This window comes from Micropterus dolomieu, linkage group LG21, assembly GCF_021292245.1.
Source record: "Micropterus dolomieu isolate WLL.071019.BEF.003 ecotype Adirondacks linkage group LG21, ASM2129224v1, whole genome shotgun sequence".
Lineage (NCBI taxonomy): Eukaryota > Metazoa > Chordata > Actinopteri > Centrarchiformes > Centrarchidae > Micropterus > Micropterus dolomieu.
The window spans coordinates 20,301,629-20,314,053 of NC_060170.1; the positions used below are offsets into that span (position 1 = coordinate 20,301,629).

Here is a 12,425-nt window from a genome sequence, read left to right on the forward strand (position 1 = left end):
AGAAGAACAAAACCCCCCCCCCCCCCCCCTTGTTATTTAAATATCCTCCATAAGCTATAAATGGCATTGAACTAGGGATGAAACGATTACCGGTTTAAGGGTAAACCATTGTAAAATTCCCGACGGTTATTATTACCGTACACATTTTAATAACCATGATAACCTGCGATGGACTGGCAACCTGTCCAGGGTGTAGGCTACCCCGCCTTTCGCCCGATGTCAGCTTGGATTTGCTTTCAAGTCAGTTGTTGGGCTCATTGCAGTTACTATCACTGTCTTCTAAAGACTTGTTTTCATGTAATTGTCCACGGGGTCATTGTATTACCTATATAAAATCTTGATAATGCACACTTAGATGATTTTCATATGTTTACAAAAGGTATTTGCTGTCATTTCGTTTTTTATGCAAAGAAAATGGCAATTGTATTTGTAGTTTTCAATATAAAACTTGTTGAAATGGTTTCAGTGTGTGTATCAGTACATTTTAATCATTTTTACAATACCGTGATAATACTGATAACCGTGATACTTTTGGTCACTATAATCATGATATGAAATTTTCATACCGTTTCATCCCTACCTTGAACTTCAGGAAAACAAAACACTCATGTCAAGTCTTACAATCTGTTAACAAAAGAGTAACAGTGAATACTGCTTAAATAATTCCTGTCATTTCTGAAAAAGACCACTTGACAAAAAATAAGTAATAGAAAGCAAAGGAATGACTTATTCATTGCCAATCTGATGTATTTCTCTGCGTTACAAATCAGAACCACAAGTTCCCACTCAAAGCAAGAGAGAAAAAAAACAAAAGCCAAGACTAATTAGTCTCCCTCTGTTAAACATTTAATAAACCCAATGGAATGATGAAAATTAGAAGCTAAACAACAGCAAAGGACTAAAGAAAAATGTATAATAACAGACGCACACTACAGGATTTTATTTTTATTTTTTTACAAATGCTTAGGCTGGACTGAAAATGACAAGCTTTTCTTTCGAGTTTTCTGAAGAGCATGATGCTTAGCTAATACAAGCAATCTTTGGGCACAGACTGTGAGAACAACAAAACTATCTCCTTGAGAAGAATGTGTCAGGAACATAGAAAAATAGTCAACACATTTTATTTGATAAACATTGTAAAACAGTCACAAAAACAATGATTAATATAAGAGTTGTCACTGCCTGTTGGATTAACAAATTCGGCATCCTTTAATAGCAGCCAAAAAATAAATAAATAAATAAAATGCGAGGATGGGGAATATACTTTGTGTATGCTGTGTGTGTCTATGTGTCTGAAAACGATGCTGCGGTGCATTTTATCTGGTCCCAGCTCCACTCCAAGGCTCAGCTGGATTCTTTATGCTTGTCTATTTTTATAAATGTGCATGTGTGCGTGTGACTGAACGTTTGTAAGTATATGACTTACTGTGGGAGGAGGCGCATGTGTGTTATTTTTGCTGACTGTATTAAGTCGGGTGGGATTACACAACAACTTGGCTGAAGCACTTTATGGAGCATATTAACATTAAACACATTTCTTCTTCTGTTTATGTGTGTATGTGAGCATGTCTCTGTGGGAGACTATGCAGCCAACTGATACATCACTATGTGCCATATCTACCCCAATGTGAGAGTAGGGTGTCTTTTCGAGTCTTTCGTCCCAATGTGTCTTTTGCTGCTCATTGAGGTCTACTGACCCAACTCACTCAAGATTGACAAGTATGAGTATGCTGTTTTTCTTACACTCCAATGTAAGAAAAACAGTCCAGTGTACAGCTTGGGGCATGTGGTAGGATACTCATGTTTTGTTTTGTTTTTGCTAGATAAAAAAAAAAAAACTTTGTATGACTTGTCAAATGAGAGTCTCAACAGCTTGACAAAGACAAGACATAAACCTTGTGCATTCTGCGAAGTCTTATTATGCCAATGCACGAGCATGTGAACGTTACAGCTGCACATTAATCCCCAAATCAGAAGTGGAGGTGCGGGACTTCCATGAGTGTCCACGCATAATGACAAACATGGACTGCTCTGAGTGTTTGTGTCTCCCCTCCTTGGTCCTTAATAATCAACAGCGATGAAAAGAGAAAAGGGAAAAGAAAAGAAAAAGGGACGGGGGACACTCCACAGACAGACTGCTGCTACCATAGCAACAGGAAAGCTATATCCCAAGTGTCAAAATTTCATTTCCTCTGTGTCTTTTTCTATAGGAGAGACGGGGGAGATGATGATGTCTTAACACAAAACAGGCATTAAGATACATCACACAAACAAATATTCAGTATTCACTAGCCTCCGCCCCCCTCCTCCACCAACCAAACAGCACTTAGGCATATTCTCTATCGTGAATATTATCTAGTATAAGTATTGCAACAGGCAAGAGTGCATAATATACCAAAGAGGGCATTATGTAACAAAGCACATGAAACCGAATACTCATCATTTAGCTGATGCCAAAAAAAGTATTTTTTGCCCATCTACATTCTGCCAATATGTAGCTCTGTATGACTGCATTCATTTGGTGTTTTCAGCACTTAAATATAAAATATAAGCATGTAGGATCAGCAAACCAAGCTGCTGCATTAAAAGTTCATTAGAGCAACACTACACTACTCTCTGCTAAAATATATCTGACCCTAAACATTCTTTTTCAAAGAATTCTTAAAAACCTTATTTTACTATTGCCATTGTAGTGAAAACGATCAGTCAATTTATCAATCGGTTGACAGCCCAGGTATATTAACGTTCGCCAAAGTCTATTTGGCAGAGAAACAGATAGAGTGAGACATTATCTGGTAATACATTAGAAGACACAGTGGATATGTTATTTTTAAGCACAGACCAGGTAAAGCAACAGTGAACACCTGTTTGTGCCAATGTCATTAAATACCACGTTGGTGTCATGTCTCTGCGGCTCACCTGCTGCTATGAAAATGGAATTGCAGGTGAAAAAATCCAAAACTCGAGTTGTGTTTTTTGGGCGACTTTTTAAAACTGCTGACAAAGAAAGTCAACAGAACACACACATAAAGGGAGAGAGGAACAGAAAGAGACAGAAGCGTAGGGGTGTGTGTGTTTGTGTGTGTGTGTCTGAAGGGAAAAACAAGGTGAGCAGATTCAAGTAGTTTGCGAGTAAACACTAAAATAAGGCAGCAGTGTTTCCCGTTAATTAACGAGACCATGGCGGCCCTCCACAGTCTAATTTGCTCCACCATATTTTCAAATTGAACCGAAAATATTTTACACATCTGATAATAACATTACCGACCTCTTAACTTTGTGTTTTGTGAGAGCTGCTTCGCGCTGCTGTAAGCTCGCACGCTCACACGTGCATCCAACTTGAGACAACCACTTTTCTTTTGAGATAACTACGTTAACAGTCTGTCTCTGTCATTCGTTTGTGAGAAGGCGATTAAGCTAGCCGCACCTAAATTTGGAGTGTACATGTATTCAAGCCTTTATGGTAAATCCACTGAAACGGACCAGTGTGAGCTGACAGGCAGGTTAGCGACTTTATCCTGTCAGTTTCTGTCTTTACAAAGACAAGTGTTATAAGAGAACCACATACAATATAATTTATCAAATTGGGTCAGACTTGATGAATTTAGCACGAGGATACACATGTGACAACGTCTGGTTTTCAAAATAAGGCGTCTATACAGTATGGAAATAAGATTAATTGGACTATATTCACAGAAAGTATAAAACATATTGCATGTTAGGGAAATTACTTATTCTGTTCTTTCATTTAGGGTTGCTGGAGAAACTTTAAATAAATTTGTTGACTTTTGTTGCCGTTTCATCACCATTTATAGCTTTGCAATGGATTTATGATCAAACAGTTTAGTAGAGCACAACGTTGTTTACAAGGCTGCAAAGATCTTTATAGATAGCCTCTTAATTTTGCACCAAATTAATGCATTTAACTTGTACAATGTACCGTAAGAGATTCTGAGGCCCACCCACCGTAGTCTCTTAAAAAAATCTGTGTAAAAAAATGGGTAGAGAATTGGAGAATTAAGTAGAATTAAAATGGTGAGATAAGAAATAACCTATTAGAAATAGGGTAATGATGTATTCTTTCAAATATATTTACAAATAAACAAATATACAAATATACCCCCCCATGCCTTATGCTGGTGCTAACTCCAACCTTAATAAAGAAAGAACGTATGAATTTTTGTAAGAGAAGTTATGAAAATGTTTGTGTATGCTGTCAATGATAGTTCTTAGAAAGAAAGAAAATTGGAATAGGCAGGTTAGACCAAAGAACAATTGCAATTAATGTCAATCGAGGTCAATTAATCTGTCGGTTATTTTCTCAATTAATCAATTAGTTGTTTGGTCTATAACATTTCAGAAATTGGTGAAAAATGTCGATCAGTGTTTCCCAAAGCCCAAGATGATGTCCTCAAATGTCTCGTTTTCTCCACAACCCAAAGAAATTCAGTTTACAGTCATTGAGGAGTAAAGAAATGGAATCTAATAATTTTTTCCCTTATATTTACTTTTTATTTTTAATTATTCAAACCGATTAATCAATTATAAAAATAGTCTGCGATTAATTGAAAAGTTGACAACTAATCGATTAATTGTTGCAGCTCTAATCGGTAACAAAACATGATTCTTGAAGACGTCCCCTTGGACTCTATTTCTATTATTCGTTACATTTTTTTGACAAATTGGTTTATCAATGTAGAAAATAATCAGCAGATTAACAGATAAGGAAATGAATTTATGCCTATATTCACACCATTTCAGTTTTACCTCAACCTGTCAATGATTAGATGAAAACTATACTGTGTCTCTGGTGACCCGTCCCTGTTCACCAGCTAGTTTGCAGCATGTATTATGGGGGACAGTGTGACTCCATATTCCTTTGTCCCATATTCAAGTGAATAAGCAGGTGAATATAGTATGAAAAGAGGTTTTTTCCTGTTTTTCTCTCCTTCCTTCCATCTCTACCTCTCTGTCTGTCTCTCTCCCTATCCACACCTATGCAACCACAAAAAAGACGGAAACTGATATTTAGCACATGGAGTTTACTGCTATAGCTTTGTTATTGCGGTATTAATGTTTACAAAGTAATAAACGGAGAATTTAATGCCTGCCATCAAAATCATCCAACTGTCATACATCAAAGAGGAGGTATACGTGCGAGACAGAGTGTGAGTGTGTGTGTTTAGCAGATGTTCTGTGCAGCCTTACAGACAGCCAGCAGTATCCTGCAGCTGATAGTCTCTTTGGACAGGCTGACTGACTGACAGGTGTGTGTGTGTGTTTGTGTTTTCTTGTGTGTGAACAGAAGGGAGCTTGCTTTGCCGCCAGCAAATCAATGTCCCCTTGAGGGAATGAGGAACCTGAGACAAAGAGCGAGAGCGACTGAGAGAGAAAGAAAGACAGGGAGAGAGAAAGAGCAAGCCCTGGGCAAACACATTTTGCTCTCTTTCCCCTCTCCAATCTCAGCTTCTTCGCTCTCAGACTTAACACATTTTCCAGCAAAATCTGTCTCAAAATGTTCTGTAAGAAGAAATCACTGAAGATGTTGAACTACCACAGTTGGATATTAACCCCTGCCAGCAGCTACATGTTGATCAGGGTAAGGAACCTGGCTCCATTATTTAACCTGCCCCAGTGTATCCAGGGTTGAAACAGATCCAAACATGTTTAACACGGGCATGGATTCCCAATTCCATTCTTTTCAAATCAAACAGAATGTTTAAATTCACTTTGAAATCAAAAGAAAGACAAGTCTGAAAGTCAATCTGTGCCTTACTGGTGTGATGGGTCTTCTTTTCTTAGTGTAGCCGCACTTTCCACTCTTTTTTATATTTACTGAGGTTACACTGTGCTGCTCTGCACATCTATTACATAAACAGCTCCTTTGCTGTGGAGAAGTTTACTGAACACACACTTCTCCCTTAGCCAACTATATTATATCCAGGGTCCAAAATTTACTTTCTGGTCTACCGGCCATAAAATCACAGAAGATATATATATATATATATATATATATATATATATATATTAATCCAAAAATAAAATAATCATTAACTGCAGGCCAGTACAAAATACTTTAAAATGAGTGGGGTGGGTGGGTTAATTTTAATACTTAAGTACATTTTCCTGATTATACCTAAAAAGTTTTATCAAAGTCCTTATAGATATAAAATGTCTCTGGTTTTACTTAAGTATCATTTCCAATACAGTGTGGTATTAGTACTTTTACTGAAGGATCTGAGTAGTTCCTTGATCACTGCCCCGCTATGTCTATCAAGGTAAGTGCTTAAGATTTAACGTTATAGTTTAATTAATAATTATATTATACAGTTACTATGTTTTCTAACAAGTTCAGTTAGCACACCCACAGCCTGACTCTGCTGTGTTACCGGCTGGACCTCCCCCTTTAAGGAAGGTGGCCTTGTGGGTAACCTGTGTGTGTGACGTAGAGTCGTGGCTTTGTTGTAGGGAGCGAGTCTCTCAGTGTCTGAGAGAAGTACCAGCATGCTGCCTCTGTCGCAGAAAAGTGCATGCTATTAGGCGTAGTTAAGTTACTTTAGTCAGCCGTAATGTGGCTTTTTAAGCATCATAGCTACGGAAGGTTTTGTGTTCGCTGTCACAGAAGAGAAATAAAAAGTCCCTGTTCAAGCAGTGTTATTACAGAGTCCTACTGCATTCTTCACAGCAGAGGTGTGTGCAGCCTCCCATGCATAAATGTTACCAGCAGACACACAGAGCTAGCTAGATAAGCGCAGCGACACTGACAGCAATCTGTCTGTCAGCTGCTCCACCACTTTGAGCCAGACTTAAATACTGTATCTCATCAACCATTGGATTGATCGCCTTGTAATTTGGTAAACACATTCATGTCCCTCTCAGGATGAAGAGTTACAACTTTGGTGATGCAACTACATTTTATCTAACATCATCATCATCAGGTCAAGTTTTTCAATTTGTCCAATACTTTGGTTTATGACGAAATACCGTACTGGGTCAGACGTTTAATTCTTAATGCTAGTCTTACATTTAATGCTAATTAGCGAACATTAGCATGCTAACTCGCTCAACTTAGATGGGAGTAAGGTAAATGTCATACCATAACCATAATACCTCCTACACATCAGCACGTTAGCATTGTTATTGTGAGCATGTTAGCATGCTAGCTAAAAGCACCGCTGTGCCCAAATACAGCCTCAAAGAGCCGCTAGCATGCCGAAAGATGTCTAAAATGAATCTCAGAGCGGCACTAACAAATAAGGTTACGGTATTTGAAGTTACACCGCTCAGACCCTATTCCCTCACCCTTTCATTCATTCATCCCTTCGCTCTGCTAAAGGGATGCTATTGTAATGCACAGTCTGATTGGATTAGAAGGGATGGAGCTCTCTCCTTATATTGTGGCATTTCTAGCCTGAACTACAATGCCAGAGACCAGTATCATCAGACAAATGACATTTGAGCCTTCAACTTGTACACAGAGAGGAATAATGCTAATATTTGAGTTTGTGTGTATGTTTGGACATGAATCGCCCTCCAGCGCTTTCAAAGACCAGTGGAGAAGTGGGACTTCAGTATAAATAAAACAACCAATGAACTGTCTTGACAAAAAACTTGGAAGGGTTGAAAAGGTTGACTCCCAACTTGCACGATTCACTGACACTGTCTAGACACAGAAAATGTCTCCCCAGTTAACGTTCAAAGAGTGTGAGAAAGGTGATAAAAAATATTTTTTAGAAAACAAGAAAGAAGCCAAGGCTAAATCCAATGTCTCAATGGTGTAGAATAACTCCTTCAACCTCTACTTCAGAACCACTCACGCAAGTTGACCTGCACTGTCTCTGCAAACAAAGAGGATCATAGCCAGTTTATTCAGGGGAATACATGGATAGACACATACATTTACTCTATGGGTGCAAGCAGAAATAAAATAAATTCAACCAGTAGAGGAGCACTGAAAGGTAAAGTAATAATCATCTGCTTCCTTGTCAGACACACCACCAGATGATCCCACTAGTGTTACAACCCCTTTATTACCCACTGACTCCATAGAACCAAATAAGCCCTATCCACAAAGCAGCTCTATCTGTGTGTGTGTGTGTGTGTGTGTGTGTGTGTGTCTGTGTGTGCGTGCACGCCCAGCAAGACCTATCCTGAGTGTCAAATCAGATATGGAACCATCCTTGGGTAGTTGTGCTCACACGTACGAACAGAAACTGTTCTCTTTCAGCCGTCGGCTACTGGGAGACAGAGGAGAACAGAAAGACAGCTTGCATATTCATTCCAAGAGAATTTATTTATTTATTTCCCTTCCGTCTTTCTGTGCTAGAGTCTCGTCTCATCTCCAAGGGAGGGAAAGACATAAAACATGTTGTGCATTTACAGGGAACATTCAAGTCAGCAATTCCTAGAATAGACAATAACCCTCTCTCTGTCTTTGTCTCTCAAGTGGCAATGGAACATGTGTTGTAAAAAAAATAAAACATTTTAAAAAGCTAGCTATAATGCAATTAAAATTTACTGTACAGATGATAAATGCCCCTATGGTAAAGTTGGTAAGTGCATGAAAACATATCTTTGAGCCATTCATATGCTACAATTGTAGTTAATTGAATCTTGTTTTAGGACAGCCAATACCAGAGTAGTAAGTACTGTGTTTTCCGTCCATGATTGTGTTTCTTTTATCCAGCGTTTACACTAGACTTTATTTTTTGACGGCCAATATGACCGTTAATATTCCTGAATTTCTGCCATATAGAACTGCTGGACATGTTTGAATAGCCATATACAGTAAAACTTCAATTACGAGGTGGGGGTATGCTATTCTTGAGAAATCCAATGCCATGACAAATACCATGATACAGAGCAAACAACACAGCAAGTAATTTAAGTAACGTTACCTAGGTTCTGGGTTAGCATATTGTCGAGGCTAACATGCAGAGAGGGTTAGAGCCAGCGCACTAGCTCCAGACAGTGACACTCACAACTCTCCTGCTACTATAGCTAACATCACAACAACAGCATATCTTGGCAAACTAGAAAGTAAAATGAATGTCCATGGGAAAGTCATTTAATGTCACCTGACACAGAACTCATCGCTGGAATAGTGTTGCAAAATGAAGACGCAACTAGGTCTAAAAAAATTAAATAATAGGCTGATAGGTCCGAATTCCATACTTGTCCGTATTTATTTTGCCTGTTGAAAATGTGCGAAATAGAGAGGGAAGATGGAAACGGAGGACAGCGTGATTCGAAGCGACCATGTTTCTGACTCTGGCGCTCTCTGCACTGTTGTTACAGTAAATGTACATACACATACAGACAGAGACTCCTTCCTTTATAATTTGATGTTCATATATTTTAGAAGTGCGCCATTGCTGGTGCAAGGCTGAAGTCATCCAACCCCTTTATTTATTATAAATAATATATAGTATATAAAATGCATCACTATTTTTCACGGTCTCCCACTAGCTTTCTTTTATTCCCTATGGAAAATGTGAAAGCACATACAGAATATCAATACAAATATACACGTTTACCTCTGATTGTTTTCTTTTCCTGGAATGCGATCTCCTGACGGGTCCATGGGGGATGGGAGCAGGTTGAGACAGGAGGCCAGGGACTGGCTGGAGTCTTCTCTGGACACTGTGCACACACCCAAACACACAGAGTCTTCACATCAAGTTGATTTTCTAATCTCAGTTGACACCTAAAATGTGGCTAAGTACCTAACCTGACCACAACATCATACCATAACTCTCTACTTAACATCTTCGCCCAAATTAAATTAGAGCTATAAAAACACCAGTCATGTCACAAAGTAGCTTATAAAAATTCAGTAGTGATAGATTTGAGTAATGACGATACTATCAGTTGTTTAAAAAAAAGACAGGTCTACTTTTAATGGCACATTTGACAGAACAGTGTGGAATAAAAGTTGGCGATGAAGACCAAATTTGGCATTCCTTTATGTTTTTGTAAAGGTCCTGCAGTCTCTTTCTGTCCCCGTCTGATTCTACAGGGCATGAGTCACAGTAGGAGTAGGAACACAGAGCTCCGAAGCTGAACACTGTTGGCCATAAATTGCTGTGAAACTGCTTGCTTTTTAATAAAGGCTTCAACAAGCCACCCGAGAAAGGTAAAAATGAGAAAATTGCGGGTGTGAGGGATGGGTGCGTGTCTGTTTGTGAGTCTGCATGTGTGTATACATCTTTATATGCCCGTGTGCATGTATCTGGTGTGTCTGTTTTGTGTATACAGCCTGAATGTGTGTGTGCAGGTGTTTGTATTTAAATGAGTCCCTTTAATTTGAGTGTGTGGAAGAACCTTACTCTTCCACCGCTAAGTCTAAAGCTGATGATACACAGAGCAACTTTTAGAGCAATCGTGCAGGGCAACATTGCCGTCAATAGTAATGAGTAAAGATTACTACTGTATTCCCCTTCCCCCACCACTCCGCCACACCGCCCCGCCGCTATCCGTTCAAAACATAGTCTGATTTGCCACTAGCAAGATTGCCCAGCAACATTGCACAAAAAGTCCCTTGCCTTTATGAGAACTATTCATCAAACCTTTAATTTCATGCTACAGTCTGCAAACCATTAGGTCTAATGACTAAGTATGCACGCTTGTGTGTTAGTGTGTGTATTAATGATGGTGCTTCCTTTAGCTCTACATCAGCCAGTACCTTTAGAGATGTTTTAAATCTGTCTGTGTGTGTGTGTGTGTGTGTGTATGTGGGCGCACACACGTGTGTTGTGTGTGTGTGTGTGTGTGTGTGTGCGCGCACACACGTGTGTGTTGTGTGTGTGTGTGTGTGTGTGTGCGCACGTGTGCGTGGGTGGATGTGTTTGTGTGGGTGCTCAGTTCAAACCCACCCTCCCTCCAAAAACTCTCCATCCCCCATAAGTACAGGAAATTCAGTTTAGTAGGGCTGAAGCTCCTGTTGAAATCTTTACTCCACAGTGCTGCTGAACATTTGACTACAACTGTAATATTCTGTGAGCCCATCTGGGACTTAAATGTTGCCTGGAAACAGAACAATCTAACTCATATTAATATATAAACTGACTCTGAGATCTGTTAGGTGAGAGTAAATGTACTCTGTAAAACATGTATTCCCTGTATCTGATAACTTGATATCCTGCACTGTATTTGATAAATACAGTACCATGCAAGGCAGCAAATTGCTCATCAGAAACAAGCTAATCATTCAGTTTGTTCGGGTTCAGTATCTTGACCAAGGACACTTTGACAGACTGGAGGAGCCAGGGATCGAAATGCCAATCTTCCGATTAGTGGGCGACCCATTCTATGTCTATGAACACAGAAATGGAAGGTGATCACATTTCAAGCTCATGTTTACCCAGTTTAGTCATTTTATTCATGTGTCATATTCAACCACCAGCTGTCCAATTCAATGTGTACATTTAGTGTTTTTGCAGTTTTATGTGAGTTAATATAAAGCAAACATTTGCAACCCGAGATCAGCAGAAACATAATCAATCCTGACAGTATTTGCAAGAGCTTGCATTTTTGCATTTTATAACCATAATGTTCCTGCAAGGAATGATTAAGTAAGAATAGTGCTTGCAAATGCAATCAATCATTTTACTTCACTACGTCTACTCACAACAGCAAAATAGTAAATTCCCTCATAAGACATGAACATGTTAAGAATTAACGCATGAATGAAGATTTTACTAAGTTCCCTAAACACACTCAAGGGCTGCATTAGCTCAGCCCGTAGGGACTTGGCTTGGAAAACTGAGGGTTGCCAGTTCAACTCTAGCCCTGACCCCTGCCAAAGGTGCCCCTGAGCCAGGCCCTGAACCTGTAAGTGCTCCCTTGGTGCTGCACAGTGGCTGCCCACTGCTCCTAATTAAAATTAAATGCAGAGAAATATTTTTGCGTGCATTGTACTGTGTATAATTGTATGTGAAAATAAAAGTTGATTATGATTATATCATAGTGTGGTGTGGTTACAGCCGCCCACGACATTCATTCAAACTTTCCTTATGTGTTATATAAAAAGAGGTTGGGGGGGCTGTTTTTGGAACTCCATGCTGCACTGAGGCAGAGGAGCACAACAATAATTCTCCTCTGACAGTCACTTTTCAACCATGAGGCATGTCAGGAGGAGTGTGACTGAAATGCCAAAACAACAAAGGAGATAAATCGCTGTAAATGAGGCAGCTACATCAAAGTTGTGGCACATGTTAAAAGAACCAGGGAGGGTACTGGTTTCATGTTTTAAGGTGATGGAATAGAGGTGGCTTAATGAGGGGAAAAAAAAGAAACAGAGCGAGAGAGAGAAAGACAGCAAAGAGAGGTAAAGCAATAAAGTAGGAAGAAAAAAATCAGCAGCAATGAGAAAATATGAGCAGACATTCACTTGAATAAAAGGACTGAAAGATAAAAGGCAAGAG

The 12,425-nt window shown here is 39.2% G+C and overlaps 1 protein-coding gene across 4 annotated transcripts in view; it reads right to left on the reverse strand.

The window, feature by feature from the left end:
• ccser1 (coiled-coil serine-rich protein 1) overlaps window positions 1–12,425 on the reverse strand; it is a 134,254-nt gene that overhangs the window by 99,751 nt on the left and 22,078 nt on the right. For all 4 annotated transcript variants that reach the window (XM_046034951.1, XM_046034952.1, XM_046034954.1 and 1 more), the window contains exon 6: window positions 9,537–9,642. In XM_046034951.1, coding sequence (XP_045890907.1) covers window positions 9,537–9,642 — 106 coding nt within the window. The remainder of the gene's footprint in view (window positions 1–9,536; window positions 9,643–12,425) is intronic.